At 38.5% G+C, this 19,776-nt stretch overlaps 1 protein-coding gene across 17 annotated transcripts in view; it reads right to left on the minus strand.

Annotated features, from left to right (window-relative positions):
• Nucleotides 1-19,776, minus strand: part of SYNE2 (spectrin repeat containing nuclear envelope protein 2) — a 319,482-nt gene that overhangs the window by 114,664 nt on the left and 185,042 nt on the right. For all 17 annotated transcript variants that reach the window (XM_082442457.1, XM_082442453.1, XM_082442455.1 and 14 more), the window contains 7 exons: nucleotides 18,871-19,089; nucleotides 13,936-14,201; nucleotides 12,291-12,459; nucleotides 9,461-9,616; nucleotides 6,944-7,084; nucleotides 4,694-4,876; nucleotides 3,796-3,933 (listed from right to left, as the gene is read on the minus strand). In XM_082442457.1, the coding sequence (XP_082298583.1) occupies nucleotides 3,796-3,933; nucleotides 4,694-4,876; nucleotides 6,944-7,084; nucleotides 9,461-9,616; nucleotides 12,291-12,459; nucleotides 13,936-14,201; nucleotides 18,871-19,089 (1,272 nt within the window). The remainder of the gene's footprint in view (nucleotides 1-3,795; nucleotides 3,934-4,693; nucleotides 4,877-6,943; nucleotides 7,085-9,460; nucleotides 9,617-12,290; nucleotides 12,460-13,935; nucleotides 14,202-18,870; nucleotides 19,090-19,776) is intronic.

Here is a 19,776-nt window from a genome sequence, read left to right on the forward strand (position 1 = left end):
CCCCAAAAAACTGAACCGACATTTCACAGATGAAGTGTACAAGTGATAAATAAGCATATGAATAAATGCTCAAATAAAAAAATCATTAGTCATTAGAGAAATGCCATTTAAACCACAGTGAGATACCACCACTTGTCACTAGAGTAGCTAAAATTTAAAAGACAGATACTATCGAGTGCTGACAAGAATATGGAGTCATTAGAACTCCAGTGGGAATGAAAAATGGTAAAGCCATTTTGGAAAATAATTTAGCAGTTTCTTAGTTAAATACCATAAGAGCCAGCAATCTATTCCTAGGTATTCATCAAATGAAATGACGTGAAAACCTATGCCCACACAAAGATTTGTATATGAATGCTCACAGCGGCTTTGCTCATAATAGCTGTTGCAGCTTCTAAAATGGCCCCCAATAATCCCCACCTCCTGGTACTCGTGTCCTTATAATCGGTTCTCTTGAATGCAGGCTGAGCTTACTGATTTACTTCTAATAAGATATGGCAGAAATGATGAGATGTCACTTCCAAGATTAGATTATAAAAGACCGTTTCTGTCTTGGGAGCTCTCTCACTCTTTTTTGGATTGTTCATGGTGAAGGGAGCCAGCTGCCATGCCATAAGGCAGTCTTGCGGAGAGACCTCACATCTGTGAATGGAAGTGGATCTTCTGAGACCTGCCAACAGCCACGTGAATGAGCCTGGAAGTGCATCCTGTCTCTTCCTTCACCCAAACTGAGCCTTCAGATGAGATCACAGCCTTGGCTGACACCTTGACTGCATTCTCATGAGAGACCTTGAGCCAGAACCACTCAGGTAAGCCATGCCTGGATTCCATAATCCTTGTTTTAAGCTGTTAACTTCAGGAGTGATGTGTTACAACGCAATAGATATAGAATACATAGCCCCAAACTTGAAATAACCCAAATGTCTATTAACTGGTGAAGGAATAAACATATTGCATATTTCCACAAATGGAATATTATTTAGCAGTCAAAAGAATAAACTACCTATAAATGTAACAACCTGAATGAATCTCGAAAACATTAAGCTAAGTAAAAGAAGTCAGGCCCAAAAGACTGTATGATTCTATTCATTGGATACTGTAGAGAAGGCAAAACTATAGGAATAGAAACCAATGAGTGATTACATAGGGCTGAACATAGGTACTTTTTGGGGTGATGGAAATGGTCTTTATATATTGATGGTGGTAGTGGTTACACAACTGGATACCTTTATCAAAACTTACCTAGCTGTACACTTAGGTGTTTTTTACTATCTGTGAATTATACCTTAATGAAGTTGATTTAAAGAACAAGTTGTTTTCCTATTTTCTACAACGACAATTTATGTTTCAGTGAGTCTTTATTACAACAGCCGACTTCATGGAATCATCTTTAGGTTATGAAAACCTAATTTAACAAATGCAATCGAGGTGGAAGGTTATAGTGCGATTAAAACAGACTTTTAAACCTTAGTTGAGAGTTTTGATACTTCTTTAAGAGTCATTTTAAAAATCAATACCAGGTAATGTTAGAAAAATGGTAAAGGGTGCCCTAAAGTAGGACAACTATTTTCAAAATAGGCACAAAGTGGGGTATTCACATGGGACTAGTTATTTATGACTTATTTCCCACTGGGAGATTTATTAGAATACATTCTGTAGACATCAGCCTGCATATCCCCTTGTCCTGACTTCCTCCAGCTAACAACCTAAGTTCTACACAGTTCCATGTAAACAAAGGTCAGCAAAGGAGGGTGTCCTGAACAGTTTGAGAGATACTTTTACACTTTTACATTTGTGTCAGAGAAGGCAGTAAAACTTCAGCTGTTTTTGCATATGTTCATTCTTGTACAGTTTTTAAAAAACTCCTAATAAGCATTTGAGGAAAAAAAAGCATCACTCCTCTCTTCTGTCTGCAAACTTCTTGTAAATGATGAAAAGTACAGGTGATTTAAAATAAAAAGATGACATGCTTTGGGGATGTGGAAAGTCAACCCAAGATGTGGGGGCAGGAATCACAGGCAAGGGGAAGAAAAGAAACAAGTAGGTGAAAATGCAGTATCTTTACAACTGTTACCACAGGAAAAAACTGTGCCAAGAAGTCTCACAGGGGAGGTATGAAGTCAGTTGTTACTTAGGGACACATTGTGCTACTTTAAAGATAGAAAAAAAAGAGTTGGATCAGCTTTGAGGTCTGATTACTCTAAAAATTGTTATAGGGGATTTCCCTGGTGGTGCAGTGGTTAAGAATCTGCCTGCCAATGCAGGGGACGCGGGTTCGATCCCTGGTCTGGGAAGATCTCACATGCCGCGGAGCAACTAAGCCCATGTGCCACAACTACTACTGAGCCCATGTGCCACAACTACTGACGCCCACGCGCCCTAGAGCCCGCGCACCGCAACTACTGAGCCCACGTGCCACAGCTACTGAAGCCTGTGCACTCTAGGGCCCGCGTGCTGCAACTACTGAAGCCTGAGTGCCTAGAGCCTGTGCTCCGCAACAAGAGAAGCCACCTCAATGAGAAGCCCGTGCACCGCAACCAAGAGTAGCTCCAGCTTGCTGCAACTGGAGAAAGCCCGCAAGCAGCAACAAAGACCCAACGCAGCCCCCAAAATAAATAAATAAGCAAATGAATGAATAAATAAATAAATAAAAATTGTTATACAATAAACCTTTTCCTAAGAGATTCTTTCTCATGGCTGAATAATACGAGAGAAGGGAAATATGCCTTCACAATAAAATTTAAGCCAACATTCGGCATCCGGAAGATCTCTTGTAGTCATGGCCCTGAGTAGGAAAAGGCTTTCATTTGTTTTGCCTTTGTAGGTTAGCATGGAGACAAAGGGCACCTGTGGAGCACCAGGAAGGACAGGAAATTTGGAATCACGGCATGCTAGAACTGGAAGGAACGACAGATTAGTTTTCTAATGCTGTGTAACTAATTACCACAAACTTAGCAGCTTAAAATAAAACAAACTTATTATCTCATAGTTTCCATGGCTCAGGAGTCCGGGCATGGCTTAGGTAGGTCCTCAGCTCAGGATGTCACAAGGCTGCAATCAAGGTGCCATCTGGAGCGTGGATTTTTCTTCCAAGTTCATTCTGGTTGTTGGTAGAATTTAGTTGTAGGACTGAGATCCCAGTTTTCTTGCTGGCTGTTGACTGTGGGTCTCTCAGCTTTTGGAGGCCACCCTAGGGTCTTGGTTCCATGGCCCTCTCATAGTATGGCAGCTTACTTATTCAATCCAGCAGGAGAATCTCACTCTAGTCTGCTACCAGGGAGTCTTATAACTATACCTCCATGATCAGTCATGTATTCGTGGGAGTGACTATCCCATATCCTTAGCTATACGATGTAACCTAATCAATGGAGTGACTATCTCATCACATACTCATATTCCTGCCCACACTCATGGGAAGGGGATTATATAGGTCGTGTACACCAGGGAACAGGACTATTGGGACCCATCTTGGAATTCTACAACCAAAACCATCACCACCATTCAGTGCAACAGTCTTACTTCAGAGATCGGGGAAACTGTGGCCCATGGAGGACACGGTAAATTATCCCCAAAGTCATGAATTAGTTATCAGGACAGAAAGAACTAGATCCTGGTCTCCAAAATCCCTATCTAGAGCCTGCCACTCTCCCAAGCTTCCTTCTGCCATCTGGCATGCTTGAAGATAAGGTTGTTTTTTCAGGAAAGAAGGGGGAAAAAAGCATCGTGACAATCAGCTAAGCCACTAATCATTATGTAGATTCTATGACACCCAGGAAACACTGAAAGAACACTCACCTGAAGGGTGCTAGCGTGGTGACTCAGCGTCTTTGAAGAGTCATAGTCTGCAGGATCAGCCAGCAAACGACTGGTATTTTCTATCCAAGCCTCAGTACTCTTCAAAAGATCATGATACTCCTCCAGCTTAATTGTGGCCTGTGAAAGATAGGCAGTACCAAACTCAGTCTGATGTTTCCTCTTTGAGTTGAAGGATTCTTAAATGAAGAACTGGTTGCTGTCAGTCAGTGGTGTCAGGCCTCGCAGGGCCCCACACCCCACAGCTGGGCCACTTGCCCACCCCCTCCAGGTTTTGATCCTTCAGCCTGTAAAACTGATCCTGACCACAGGTGGGAAGGATTTAAGGAGTTCTACCCCAACGCTATGGGCCTCAGCAAGGGTTCCAAGTTACCTTTGCAACTAGTCTGGTTCCCGTTTTATGCTCCACTTTGAAAACTGGACTTACACTTTGTCCTCCTGTACCGGGCCTTGTCCTATAGTATCTCAGTCCCTCTGAGAGTAGGTTCCTGCCTTGCTGCTGCTAGATCACATGCACAACTCACCCACCGTGACCCCTACTTGGAAGGGAGGGCAGGGGTGTCTTGTTCCCAAATGAGGTTCTTCCTCTGGCTCCCTGCTGGGACTCTTGAGATCACCTGCCTGAAATTCCCTTACCTGTTGAGAAGCCCAATTCTTACCCGGACTCCTACTGTGGTCTGACTTTTGGATTCTTGCTTCTGCCTGTGCCAGCAGTGCCCCTCGATGCCCACTTGAACCTATGGTGTAGCTCTAGCTTCAGGTCCTAAAACTGGCAATTCAAGGGAAACTGGCTGCCTCTGAATACGTATTTTTGTTTTGTTTTAAACCCATCTCACTACTACCACATGCTCCGTGTAGCTATCGCGTGTTACAGCCATACCTTGTTTAACTGTGAGGTTCTATATTCTGCCCTCTGTGATACTTGCTGATACTGCTGGAAAGGAATCATCAAGTTATCCATCCATTCTTGAGCTTGTCCTGGGTCCTGTTCAACAATGTCCTGAACTTCAGAATCCAGCTCATTTAGCTTGGAATGCCAGAGATCCAGCTCATCCCATATCGCCTGGGGAAGAAAAGCGTTAAGTCCATTTGGATTGAAGATGTGTTGACTTCTAAGTTTTCACACAGTATCTGTACTTGTAAATGCTACCAAAACGAGATGACAGAGACAACATCCCAGGCAAAGTTTTTCACTTATGCCCAGAAACCACTTGTGACCTGAACTGAAAAACACTTTTTCTGAGGTCTCTTAACTCTTACTGTATTCATTTCAGTACAAATTAGCTGTAAGGGGGCAGAAAGTCCTGGACATTTCCAGAGATGAATGACACCAAACAAGGTCAACGTAACCCTAATCTTTCAAGAGTGATGAGGTAACATTATGTTTAAAAGGGCTTGGGTAAATACCTAACCTATTTAGACCAGTATATATATTTACTTAATCTAGAAGACAATTCTTATTAAATGCAAAAATAAAACTGATAAAAAGAAAATATCTGCTCTGACTCAGACTAATGCACTGGCAGAAAATTCTAGCCACATGTATTAGTAGCAACTGCTTTTAGCTCAAGAAACCAATAGGCTGGATTCAAACCTGCACTTGTCTGGGCAGAGGAAATCTCAAAGGCAACATTCAATTATTACTTAATATCTGTGTAAGAACATAATTTCTAGAAATGGGAAAATCTGACTAGTTAAAGTGCTTATTGAGAGCCCAAGATTTTGTCCAATGGCAAGCCATAGTCTGACCTATTTTTATTTTTCAATTTAATTTAATCTTTTTAATCCTTTGACATCACATTTGTTTGGTTTAGAGGGGACTGCAAAGTCAAAGGCAGGTATGATTGTTTGTGAGCAAATCTTGTTCACCTTATTTTAAGAGAGTATACACAGTCTAATGTCTTCCTCTATGAAAGGACACATACAATAGGTACAATTATTTCTTTTAATATTTAGAATTATTTCTTTATTTTTACCAAAAGAAACACAGTCGAGTTAAATCAGAAACCAAAGGAGAGATTTAACTGCAGGGAGGAAGGGAACAGAGGGAAAGAGGGTGATAAGTGAGACTTCTCTGAGGATAACTTCTTTAAAAATTGAGGTATAACTGACATATAACATTTTATTAGTTTCAGGTGTACAACACAATTGTTCTTTTTTTTTTTTTTTTTAATAAATTTATTTATTTATTTTTGGCTGTGTTGGGTCTTCGTTGCTGCGCACAGGCTCTCTCTAGTTGCAGTGAGTGGGGGCCACGATTCCTTGCGGTGCATGGGCCTCTCATTGCGGTGGCTTCCCCCGTTGCAGAGCATGGGCTCCAGGCACGTGGGCTTCAGTAGTTGTGGCTTGCGGGCTCTAGAGCACAGGCTCAGTAGTTGTAGCTCATGGGCTTAGTTGCTCCACGGCATGTGGGATCTTCCCGGACCAGGGCTCGAACCCGTGGCCCCTGCATTGGCAGGTGGATTCTTAACCACTGCACCACCAGGGAAGTCCCACAATTGTTCAATATTTGTTTCTTCCGTAAAATGATCACCACAATAAGTCTAGTTAAAAATCCTTCACCATACACAGTTACAAAATTTTTTTCCCCTGTGATGAGAACTTTTAAGATCTATTCTCTTAGCCCTATTTTTAAAAGTCTCCATTCATATTAGAATATTTCCTTAAAATATAAAGTAGAATAAGAATGTTTTCCACATGCAGGAGTTTACTTGGAAGTTAAGAGGTAGAATATTATGTTTATGTATAGTTCTACCTAAGACATTTTACAAGGGAAATAAATTTGGAATTTCTACTTTCCTCTGTTTCCCCCTGGCAGTCTAAAGAAAAGTTGTTAATACCATTCATATCTTACTGAAATGTTTCTATATATCAGTCTTCCCAAGACAAGATCCTTACTTTCCTTCCCTAGTGAAAAGGCTGGTCCCCAATCATAGGCTCTCAGGAGTTTGGGCATATTCCCACCATGGAAAAACTGAGAACAATTCTTAAATGCAACCTTCTCCACCAAGCCTCTGCAGGTGACGACACACTCAGTGAGGAGGGCCCCGTAAATCAGGGTTAGGATCCCTGTGATGACTGATGACAGGGAACATACCAAATGCTGAAGGAAGTTAAGGGAGCATGTTACCTTTTGAATTTCTTGAGCTTTCTCAATATTTTTGCTTTTCTGCTGCAACATCTTTTCAACATTCCGAAGCCCGTTGTTAATTTCGTCTATTTTTCGACTCATTGAATATGATGGTGAGCTTTTCAAGACTTCATTGCTGATCTGTTTCAAAGGGAGAAAGACACAATGGAGATGTTTTCCCCGCACTCTATTCAGAGGTTCAAATGATAAAAGGGGTAGTCACAGTGTTTTGAGATTTTACTTGTACAAATCTTTTAAGGGCTAGGGGGAAAATTCCAAACCATACTGACTAATGCGTTAATGAGAGGGTAGATTAGTAGACTAGGAAAAGGCAGCTGTGCTGACCTGACTGTTCAAATCCAACCGAAAAAAAAAAAAAAAAGAAAAGAAAACTGACCAACAGAAATCTGTTCAATGTAATCCACAGTATGTACTACAGATATGTGCTGTGTTGGGCAAAACTACTGAGGGGACTGTCTGAAACATACCCCAAGGGAGCAAATGATATTAAAGAATTCCTGGGAGAAAAATTATTTATTATACAGTTTCTATGTTTTATGAGAGAATCCTCTGCACAGATTTGTTTTCAATAAAAACAAACATTCTCAAGTTGACGTAAAAGATATAATTCCCATCTTAATATTCATTTGGGTGAAATAACCTTCTAAAACTGGCTATTTCTTGCAGCAGAAAATCTTAGTTTTTCTCTGTGTGAATGTTTCTAGTGTATGTTTTCCCAGCAATTAGAAATCTAGCTGCTGAACAGTGTAATTTTTTTATCAGAATGATTTTCCGAAGAAAATAACTTGTGCTAGGAAAGATAATAAATGAATGTTGCATGTACCATGTTTCAAATGCCTGATTAGTTCATGTTCTTATTTTTTTAAGCTATGTTGATAAGGTTTTCTCCAAACAGCCACTGAATAACCAAAAAATACTTAATGCTTTTGTATTATCCTTTTAATTAACTTTTTTAAAACCACTATATCTTTACAACCACTGGGACTAAACCTTCCAATGCAGATACTTTACAGATACAGAAACTGAAACACAGGCTAAAGTCATACATCATGTATGACTTGCTTAAAGTCATACATCAAGGTAGTGGGTGAACTCATCCCAAGAAGCCCGAGCCACCAGACGCCAAGACCCCAGGCTCTTTTCACAGCATCAGGTTGTTGATACTTTTATATAATGTTTTTACTCCACAGACCATACCACAGTCAAGATTTTTTAGAAAAAAAACTAATCCTGTATTAGTTTTTTTTTTTTTTTAAATTACCGTATTAGCTTTTTATTGCTACGTAACAAATTACCACAAAATGAAGCTTTCTGATATTTTGGGCAGTTACTCTTCTGGCAGAAATGCCTATCATTTTTGTATATTAGTAGAGATCATGATTTAGGTAAAGTATGCAGCCATCTGAATTGCACAGAATGGTATTGTGTCTGTTGCCTGGATCCTACAGTCACATCACGCAATAAAAGTAAGTTTTTATTGGTTACAAATATACACAGATATCAAAGTCACTGCTGAAATTTTCAACCCTAAATTTAAAAGGTAGATTTTGATTATTAACTCACTTTGTTAGGGATTTTCACATGAAGTAGTCAGGAGAACCAACTGAGTTTCTCTCAAAACATTTAGTATTCTCTTAAAATAAAATCAATAGTGCATGATTCTTGAGGAAGTTCCTTATAATAGATTATCTTGTATGTCAAATCAACAAGATTTGTTATAATATATATTAGGAGTTTACATGTTTTTTACATGGGTTAGATTTTCCAAAGAAATCTGTCGCAAGTTTGAACCTGATTTTTTGTGTGCAATTAAAACCTGTTTTATTTACTAAATTATAGGTATTTTAGGCTTCAAAAAGCAATACAAAAATCCTTCTGTATTCTTCTGGACCAAACAGAGTTTTGTTCTGTTGGATTTGGGCAGCCTTTAAATAATGCAATAAAATTGTCTTGCTAAACTCCTATGTCTCCAAGTACTATGAACCATTTCCCATTCTTTCTTCCAACTTGGACTTTCAGGTATAAAGATTTGCCTGGGTATGCTTTGTGAGAATTATGTTACCATCATCATTAGAAAGACACTGTGTGTTAAGTGCTATTCCTAGTAAGTTATGAAATGTGTGTTCTTATTGTTCTTGGTTGCAATTTCAAAATGTTAAAAGCGAAGTATTATTCATGACCAAAATTTTAAAGTGATTTTCCAGAGAAAAAAAAAGTCAAGTAAAAGCCAATATATAACTCTGTTTTTAAATGCAAGAGAAGAAAAACTAAGCATCTTGACAACTAAAAATTAATAGACTAATTCTGTTACCTGTGTCACTTACTTAGAGCAACTCCGTCTCAGTATCAATACACAAAACTATCATTCAACTAAACTCTATAAAAACAGACATAGCTGAAATCAGGGCAAATGAAAATGTGATACTAAATGATATGTTCTTCTTTATATTCATTCACCTCCATAAATAATAATACGAATACAAACATTATTATTACCTTCTCATCTACGTCTTCTAAAGCTTTTCTGCATTCTTCCACCTGGGATTCAATCTCTGCAGGGACTATGGTGTACATTTCAGAATACTTGATTCGCAGTTTTTCCATAATATTCTCAAAAGTTAGCTTCCCTTTCTTAAGAATGCTTTGAAGCTCCTAAAAAATCAAGAGAGTTTCAAATGCTCACAGGACAGAGAAAAAGTTTAACTCTAAAAATGAAAGCAGCTTTCCAGCACATCCTTATGATTTAAATGAGCAAACTTTGCATGACAAAACCTCACTATTGATACAAGCTGATTAAGCATGAGAGATACTCAGTTTGGTCAGATGATGCTTTCTAATTTGTAAGAATTAAACTTGATATCTCTCCATAGTGTCAAACCATTGTCCTGAAAAGACATTACAACATCTCCTGCTTCTAAAGTACCTCTAGGATTTAGTTATATCTCAGTAGTAGTCTCGATCTAAAAAGTTGTAAGCAGCAAAAAGTTTCAAAGAAGTTTTATTTTATTATTAACTTGTTGCCATTTCTGCTTCTTCCTACATTATCATCACAATGATTCAAGGCCACTAAAAGCCCTGTGCTTGAAGCAGAAGTGTCTGCTTTCATGTAATTAGACAGCCCAGCACAGCTCAACTTCTTTCAAAAGGGAGGGTTCCAGTTCCTTGCAAAGAATGTGGGTTTTTAGGAGATAAAAGAAACCTGAACAAATAGTCTATTGGTCGTGGCCTAGAAACAGAATCTGATCTACGTACTCTTGCACTAATTATAAAGGAGAAACTCATTTGTTTGGGAAAGTTTCCCAAAGATCAAGTGGAAAAATACTTCTTGACTTTACTGTGGCTTTTTGGGTTTTCTTTTGTTTTTACAGTAGCTGTTCAGTAGCATTATCTGTGTTAATGGATTGAGTCACCACACTGAAGAATGATTACAATTTTGAATGACTCCGTGATGTGTCACTGCTTTCCTTTTCTTAGCCCTCAGCAGAGAACAAGTCTAGAGGAAAAGTTAAAGAATAGTGTGCCATTCAGAGAAAGGTAGGGTTTGAGGTACAGACTGCTCCTCGTTTATCTAGACCTAGCCAGGAGTACAGGTCTTCATTCAGAGCTACACGCAGATGGCTTCCCCAAGAAGACTGCCTCTGTGAGGGAGAGTAAGTTTCCTTTTGCAACATTGATACCAAAAGCTCTGGTGAATAACAGCATGCAACTTTTGAACAAACTTCCAAATGTCATTTTTGCCTGTTACCACCTAGTGGAATGAGAAGAGATTGTTCGGAAAATGACCCTTAGCCTATGCATAGATAGTGTGATATAATAAATACATTTAGCCTTCATCCCTGGTTCCTGGCACAGCTTCTAACACCCTTGGAATTTCCTGCATAGAGGTGAAAGGAGTGTCTTTTGTTATTTATAACAAGTCTTTTCCAACCATACCTGAGTTTATGGTAATGAGAAGATTCTTGGTGGGGGGTGACAGCTGGGGGGTGACAGCTTCAGGATGGGGCTGGTGCCAGAGGAACCAACTGTGTGATTAGAGGGCTAGAACTTTCAACCGCACTTCCAGACCTCCAGAGGGGAGAAGGGCTGGAGGTTGAGTTAATAACCAACTGTCAATGACTTAATCAATCACGCCTATTAATGGAACCTCCATAAAAACCCTTAAACAAGGTTTGGAGAGCTCTGGATTGATGGACAGGTCAAGGTGCTGGGAGAGTGGCACACCCAGAGAGAGCATAGAAGCGCCACATCCTTCCCCCATACATTTCTTCCACTTGGCTGTTTCTGAGTTGTATCCTTTATAATAAACCAGTAATAGTAAGTAAAGTGCCTTCCTAGTTTTCTGAGCCATTCTAGCAAATTTATAAACCTGAGGATGGGGTCCTGGGAGCTGCTGCTTTATAGCCTGTCGGTCAGAAGTACGGGTGGTGTTTCTATTTAAAAAGAAAAAAGTGAAGTTCTTTACTTGGAATCCAAATACTTAAAAAAACAGATTTCATGTCTTAAGGAAAGTATGAGGGAAAAGCAATTTGGCTATTTTTAACCAAAGAATTTTCTGCTATGGAGGCATATGATTTTGTCTCTCTATAATCAAGATTATTCTAGTTTATATTTACATATCAAAGTAAAATCTGTTATTTGTATTGTGTCATTTTCTATGCAATAGCTTTTTAAAGTTAACTCTTTTCTGCTTGAACATTTTTTTAAAGTTACGGAAGACAACATTTACATGATTTTTTTGAATAAAGCATTTCTCAAAATGTTAAAAAAAAAAAAAAGAAGTATGGGTGGCATCTGAAGTGGGGGCAGACTTGTGGGACTGAGCCCTTAACCTGGGGGTCGATACTAACTCGTTATAGTTAGTGTCAGAATTGAATTGGTGTCCCAGTTGGTGTCTGGAAAAAAACCTGTCCCAGTTGGGGAACAGGTTGGTGTGGGGAAAAAAGGCCTCACACATTTGGTGGCAAGTGCTGTGAGTAAAAACAGTTCTACCCCTCTCAGAGACTAGATACTATATCCTATAAAGTGAGCAGTCCTACATACTACTCAAGAGTGGTCTGAGACCCCTGTACACCAAACACACTTGAAATGTGGTTGGAAAAGGGCTGCTGGCCTACCTCCTGACCTAGTCCCAACTCTGCTCTCTGTACTCCAGCCATATTGATCTCCTGTGGCTCTGCCCACACCATGCCACAGGGCCTTTGCCCACATTTTCTTCTTCTTCTAGATTCCCTCTACACTAGCCACAGGGTTACCTCTGCTCCAAGAACTTTGAACTCAAGATTTCGGACCTGTATCAGCCACATTCACTAGTTCATTCCTCACTTACCTCAAGCTGTTCTGCCTTTTCTGGGTGGTCTTGTAATTCCATATTTTGGAAAAAGGTTGTAATCTGCTGAAATGAATTCTTCAAAGTAATTATTTCTTTTGTAAAGGCATGTCTTTCTTGGATTTCATTCTGCATCAATTCCTTATTTTTTTGAGCCTTCTGGAAAAGCCTAAAATATAGCATCAGAATAAAATTGTTCCTCTATCCCTCTTTTCTGTGTAATAGTTTTATTTCAACAATTAATACAATGTCTGCATAGCTCACAAAAGATTTTTTTTCCTGAGAGAAAAGTACCAGTTTTCAATGGTTTATATACTATATATACAAACATACATCAAATTCTATCACTCCATCAAAAAAGAGGGGATATATGTATACGTATAACTGATTCACTTTGCTGTACAGCAGAAACTAACACAACACTGTAAAGCAACTATACTCCAATAAAAATTAATTTAAAAAAAGAGAAAAAAAAAACCTCTCTAAAACTTTCATCCCAAAATATCTTCTTTTCACACTTTACATTCCAATTGCCATATTTTTTTCCTTGTAATCCTTGAGTTCAATTGAACGTGACTCAGAGGTGTGAATGAAGTCATGCATGGGCCCTTGGAGTCATAGATGATGGAATTAGCCTTTCTATCCAAGCTGACCCCATTTACTGTGGATGCAGCCATCATATTATTGGAGGAGTTTAAGTGGGTAAAATCTTTCCTGAGAGCTATCTGGTAAGTATTTCTAGCTATAAAGATACTATTGATATATCCTTTGACCTGATGATCATACTTCTTGGCATCTTTCTCAATGAAGTAATCACAGATGCACAAAGAGATTCTAGCATAAGAATATTCATTACAGTGTTTTTATAAAAGTAAAATAAATTACATATAATTTAAAGGTTCTATGTTAGGGACTTGGTTAAATACATTACAGCATATCCACATATGTGAAATATTATACAGTTATATTTTAAAGAACATTTAATAGCATAGGAAAATAAATATAATATGCTTATAAATGGTTCAGCAGAATATAAAAAAGTATAGTACTATGATCACAATTTTCTAAAAAGTACAGCCATAGTAAGAAAGATGAGTGATTGGTAGTGATTGTTGCTGAGTGGCAAGATTAAAGGTGGTTTTTATATTAATCTTTATAATTATCCACATTCTCTAAACTTCCTATAATGAATATGCATTACTAAGTTAGAAAAACAGCAAACGTTTAAAAAAATTTGAAACACCAGGATGGAAAATGTATGCTTGTTTTAATTATCGTTAATATTAATCTTTTCCAAAATAGATAACTAATGAGAACCTACTGTATAGCACAGGGAACTCTACTTAATGCTCTGCGGTGACCTAAATGGGAAGGAAAGCAAAAAAAGAGGGGATATAGGTATATGTATAGCTGATTCACTTTGCTGTGCAATAGAAACTAACACAACACTGTAAAGCAACTATACTCCAATAAAAAAAATTAATCTTTTCCATCATTTTTATACCTATCAGTGTTGACGCAACTCGATTCTGTCATATCATTTGTCATTGTTCTATAATATTTTTATATTCTAGAAATTCAATATTTTCTCAATTTTTCCTGAGTTGTCAAGCACATTTCCTTAATAGTTTTTCATAAATCTTACTTGTTGCATCGTTCTTGCATAGACATAATCTCTTGAGATGCAGAAACAGTTTCCACAGCCCTTAAGCCTTCAGGAGTGTTCTGGATATTTTTTATGCGCTGCAGAAGTAGGGCCAGTAACAGCTGCTGCCTCTCCACATTCTCTTCATATTGGCATAAACAATCCAGCAGCTCTGAGAACTCCTCTGTGGTGGCTGCCTCCTTTGTTTTGGAAATTTCAGGGAGTTCTTCTTGAAGATTATCTAAAATAATTGCTTCTCGTTCAATCTAATTCAATAAGCAAAAAAAAAAAAAAAAAGGGAGCTAAAATAAGTAAAATATACTCTTACCACTTCAGGACTCAGCAATCACAATTTTCACATACTGGCTCTTCAAAGGATTCCCAAAGCCACATCCCACTTCAAGGTAATATTTGTCTTCCTACAGCTGGGAGTATTATCTCTCCACTATCCCAATCCCATAGTTCCCAGCTATTGATCATGTATATGTGTGATTAAAAAGAAGTATTGCTGTTATGAGCTGAAGGAAATGCTACTGAATATTTTCATAATTTCTTTCTCCTTCCAATTTCAGTTGCTTTATTAAAGCAATTATTTCTCCTGACTGAGATACCCCTAAGTTAGTTAGAATGAGCTCCACCAAACTGCATCCATGAAGTCGAAGAGGTTGGGCATTTTTTCTACAGGTCTCTTTTCTTTCGCATCCAATGCTCAAAAAAGTAAGCCCTCAATACCCTGTCACTCACCTACACCAATGGGAAAGCAGCCCAAATTACTGGACTGCTCATGTATTTCTCAACCACAGCTAAATGCAGAACTCAGAAATACATAACCTATCAATAATAAATCAAATATCTAGAAAGTGGAGTTCTACCAGCCCTGAAACTCAGAACAGAGACAGAAAATCAGATCCCTCTTATGCCCTCCTCAAATCCTCTGGCCCTCTCCTCAGCAGCACTGTACATTTACCACATTCTGCCCCAGCATTGCCAACATTCCTGGTCGACGTTCAGACAGAGTCAGGCAACCTACAATCTTGACATTACTGAATATCACAGAGGTCAACTACATTTATGATATCATGCTAACTGAAATGATAAATGAGGACCTGGATGACCAGTAAGACATGCCAGAGAGTGAGATATAAAGCCTACGAGAATTCAGGAGCCCCAGCATCAATTAAGTTCCCAGGGGGCCAGTAGTCTGGGGCATGTCAGGGGACTTCTATAAGGTAAAGGTCAAGTTGTTCAGTCTTGCGCCTCTGTTGCCAAGAAAGAGGTGCAGCACTGGATGGGCCTTTTGGGATTTTGGCAGCCGTGTATGCTATACTGGTGACTATTGCTCAGATCCATTCATCAGAATGCCGCCAGTGCTGAGGAGGCAGTTCTGCAGGACCAGGCTATGGCATAAGCTGCCCTGTCACTTGGGCCATAGGTTCCAGCTGGATCCCCAATCACTAGAATCCATGGGTACATGTGTACCCAATCTACGTGTGTAGATTGGCCCCTCTCCAAGAGACCCAGTTATGGAATTTGTGCTTTCCATCCCCTCCAACCTAAATTCAGTTGAACTGAAGTCCTAGTTCTCAAGCAGGCAGCTACACTTCCACCAGGGAATGGGATACAGGTTCCACTGGGTCATTTTGCAGTCCCCTCACTCCCCCACCAAAGAACCAGCATGCAAAGAAAGGAATTGCTATGTTGACAGAGGTAATTGTCCACCTAGGGTTTCCAATATACACTGGGGTTGAAAGAACTATGTCCGTAATTCAGGACTTAACGGAGCATCTCTTGGTGCTTCCATGGCCAGCGATAACCATAAATGGGCAACTGCAGCAACCAGGATCCAATAAGAGTAAAGCGACTAAAGGCTCTAACCTTTCCTGTGTCAGTTCTCCTATCTCCCATTCCTGTTCCCTTGGATCACTTTCCAAAATAAACCACCTGCTTACAAGCCCCTGTCTCAGGTTCTGCTCTCTGCTGTAAAGCTGGTAAGTCATTAGGAGGAGAACACAAGGGGGAAGAATAATTTTTTTTAGGACAATAATTTTATCCAAAAGCCAGGCAATTCTTCAAATTGTGAATGGATAAACTAACTGCTGTGCATGAGTCTGACAGACTATTACTCAGGAATAAAAAGAAATGAACTATTGATACAAGCAGCAGCAGGAATGAATCTCACATGCATTATGCTTCGCGAAAAAAGGCCAAACTCAAAAGGCCACAGACTATCCGAGTCTGTTTATATGACATTCTGAAGATGGCAAACCAGATTAATAATTGCCACGGGCTGGAGGTAATGGAAGGGGCTGACTACAAAAGGGCATATGGAACTTTCTTGGGTGGTGGAAATGTTCTAAGTCTTGATTTCATTGGTGGTCATGTGACTGTATGCACTTGTCAAAACGCAGCAAACTTTATACCAGAAAGAATGATGGCAGTCCCCAAATAAGTAAATAGTTGCCACAGAGATTATGCATTCACTCTTCAGCCCCTGGATGATTTTCCCTGGACAGGTTATAAAACTTTTAGGATCACAGTCACTTATAAAGTTGAGTCTAGAAAGGGAGAAGGAACCACAGTTGTTCCAAGAGTAAACACAGAGAAGGAGACGGAAAAACCTGTAAGCAGCCAAAATAGAAACTAAAACAGGAAAGACTTTTGGATCTTTGCTACAAGGGGAAGAAGACAGCCTTACCCCTCCCATATCTTTGAAGACGTGCCTTTATTCTAGCACACTGTGATCAGTGAAGCATAAAATGATGATCCTGAATAACCAAAATGAATAATTAAATTAAGCAGATTCTGCTTAAGAAAAGAGGGAGGTAAGATTTTAGGGGGAAAAAACCGGTAAATCAAAATTTAAATTAATTTTTGAATTTGTAAATGTAAACAAGCATTTAAGTTCTCAAAAATCTACTTACACAAAACCTTTCTTCCATAAAGATACTGGATTGTTGTATTAGTACAGACAGAAATTCATTTTGTCACATGTAAAATCACCAACCATGCCAACAGAATCTTGCATGTACAGGTATTTAGATGATATAATTTTTATTGAATGGATAAAAGCTATTTTAAAATCTTACATCAATTTGGCATGTGTAAATGTCATTTAAGTTGACAGTTTAGTGGTTAAAAACAGAGTGTACATTTGAATCTTCTATCACTTATGAAGTTGAGCAAGTTACTCAATCTCACTGTGTCTCACTTTCTTCATCTATAAAATGAGAATGATAATCTCATCCTCATAGGATTCTTGCGAGGATAAATGTAAATACATGTAAAGTGCTTAGAACTATGCCTGACACGTGCTCAAGTAAGTGCCCATTAAGTGTTAGCAGTTGTTGTTATTATTGTTATTACGTGAGAATATATTTTGTTGGTGTTATTCTTTGAAAAACACGTTTTGTTAGCAGATATTGTCAAATGCTTGTATGGATAACTACAAAAATAACTACTATTAAATAGCTACTAAAATATGATTGCCAGTGGGCAGAGGGCAAGAGAAAGATAATGTAATATAATAAAAAGAACAATAAGCTTAGGATTAGCCTAAACCTGGGTGTGAATAAGAGCTGTCCCTCAAGAAATACTAAGTACCCACTAAGTGCAAAGCCCTGTTCAGATTCTAAAATTACAGTGTGAGCAAAATAGATGTGGCCCCAGCCCATAGCCCCAGTTTAATCACTAGCTTGGAGGCTTGTACCAACTTAAATCTCTCAGTCCCTCAGCTTCTCCATTTAGAAAATGGTGATAATAGGTAACTCCTGAGGGCCATGCCAAGATTCAGCGGCATCATGTGTGAATTGCCTTCTTTTTTTTTTTTTTTTTTGGCCACGCCTCGCGGCTTAGTTCCCTGACCAGGGATGGAACCCCTGCCCCCTGCAGTGGGAGTGTGAAGTCTTAACCACTGGACCACCAGGGAATTCCCTGAACTGCCTTCTTAGCACAGCACACAGGAACACACTGCACAGAAGGACCTCAGTAAACCGTGCCATCGTGGATGGGAAAGAGCTGGAGGCTGGCGGCCCTGCTAAAAGGACAATTTACAAAGTTCCTTGAAGTTTTAACATTCAAGAGACTATTTACTAACCAAACCCCAACAGCACCATCAAAATGATATTCATTTTCAAGAATAACAAGTTTTAAGCAGGAAAATATGATAGTGCTAAACGTTTAAATCCTAAAGCAATGTGACCTACTGCTAATCAAGTATTGATTATATTTGTCTTAAGTAAATTCAGCAGAAATTTTAACAGGAATAAGAGAGAAGGGTTTTCATTTAATGTTCTGATTTGTACCTCATTTATACCTGGTCCTTTGGAAAGATTAAAGAATACCCTAAGGTATTTTTATACTATTTTAAATTTTCTTTCTAAATGTATGGGATGCCTAAGGCCTCAACCACGGTTAAATTAACATCTGTGATCGATATATATTACGGAGGTTTTCTTTGAGACAGTCTTCAGAAAGAACATCATACATATTTTTAGGTCAATACTTATTAACAATAGTAGTTAATTTGCACAGTTAACCACTGTAATTAATTTCAAAATTAATTGGTTATTATGAATATTACCTTATTCTAACCTCTAGTGTGATGGAGAGACATTTTTAAGAGGGCTTAGCTTATCTGCACGATAAAGATTTTAAAGCTCATATAAGCAAGTAGCCACTTATTTCTAAGAATTATTTGACACCAAAAAAAATGCCACTGTCATGAAAGAACTTGAATCATTCTTGAATCATTCCTTGGAGATTATTTTGCTAGGACCTGACCTCTATAAACATTTACATGTTCCATACATGTGATGCAAACAAATGGTACAGGTTGAGGATTTGCTTTATATTAAAAAAAAATGAAAATAATAAAACAATTTAAATGACATGTGTTAGTAAACTGCACGGTTTGACTGTTGCAAATGAAGCACTTACTTCTTCATGGATAAATTTCCACTCCTGCTTCAGTTCTTCACACCACAACTCCCATTCTTTAACAGCTTCCATCAAACTCAGCCACCTCTCCCATAGAGCAGATGTGCTTCTGAGTAAACAGAGGCTGTCACTATCTGTGCAGGTGGGTCTCAAGTGTCTGAGGACCCGTCGTACTTTCATGAGCTCTTCTTTGGCTGACGTGAGATTTGACACCAAGGCCTTAAGAAAGAAAAGAAAAGGAATAGGAGGGATAGAAGTTTTCTGAATTCAGAACTATTCCGAAACTTATAAACTATTTTAATCTTGAACAAATAATGTTTTAAAATCATCCATAAGTATTACATAATCCATTTTTTAGTCCTTTTGGAAGTCAATTTGAGACAGATGAGAAGCATCTATGTATTATTATATTGCACATGAATTTGGAACTGTGGGGACAAATAATGACCTATAAACCAATTTTTCTAAGTAAAAATGTGTTTTCCAAGGTAAATAACCTAGAAGTTCATTTTCTTATTTTAACGTAAGTCTCGTATTTTACTAGATAGCTAATTTGTACAATGCTTACTGTAATCAACCACCAACATGTTATTTATGTTTTTTGGTTTTGTGTTTGTTTGTTTTGTGGTAGATGATAAGCACAGATGATTTAGAATGTCCTCATCCAAATGCTAATAAAATAATACCATACACTGTAACAGATGAATATATGCAAAAACTAAAATTGCTCAGTAACAGAGTATAAGAAGTAACCAGAATTTAGCATTTCTGAAAGTTGCATTAAATGCTCTGTCATTGATCCAGCGATGTCCAACAAAACAACATGCAAGGTAACGCTTTAGAAAGAATGAATAATAAGGACAGGACGCTACTGGGGAGAAGACTGTCCTGTGAACCCAAATGATT

The sequence above is a fragment of the Balaenoptera physalus genome (assembly GCF_965194825.1).
Source record: "Balaenoptera physalus genome assembly, chromosome: 2".
In the NCBI taxonomy this organism is placed as follows: Eukaryota; Metazoa; Chordata; class Mammalia; order Artiodactyla; family Balaenopteridae; genus Balaenoptera; species Balaenoptera physalus.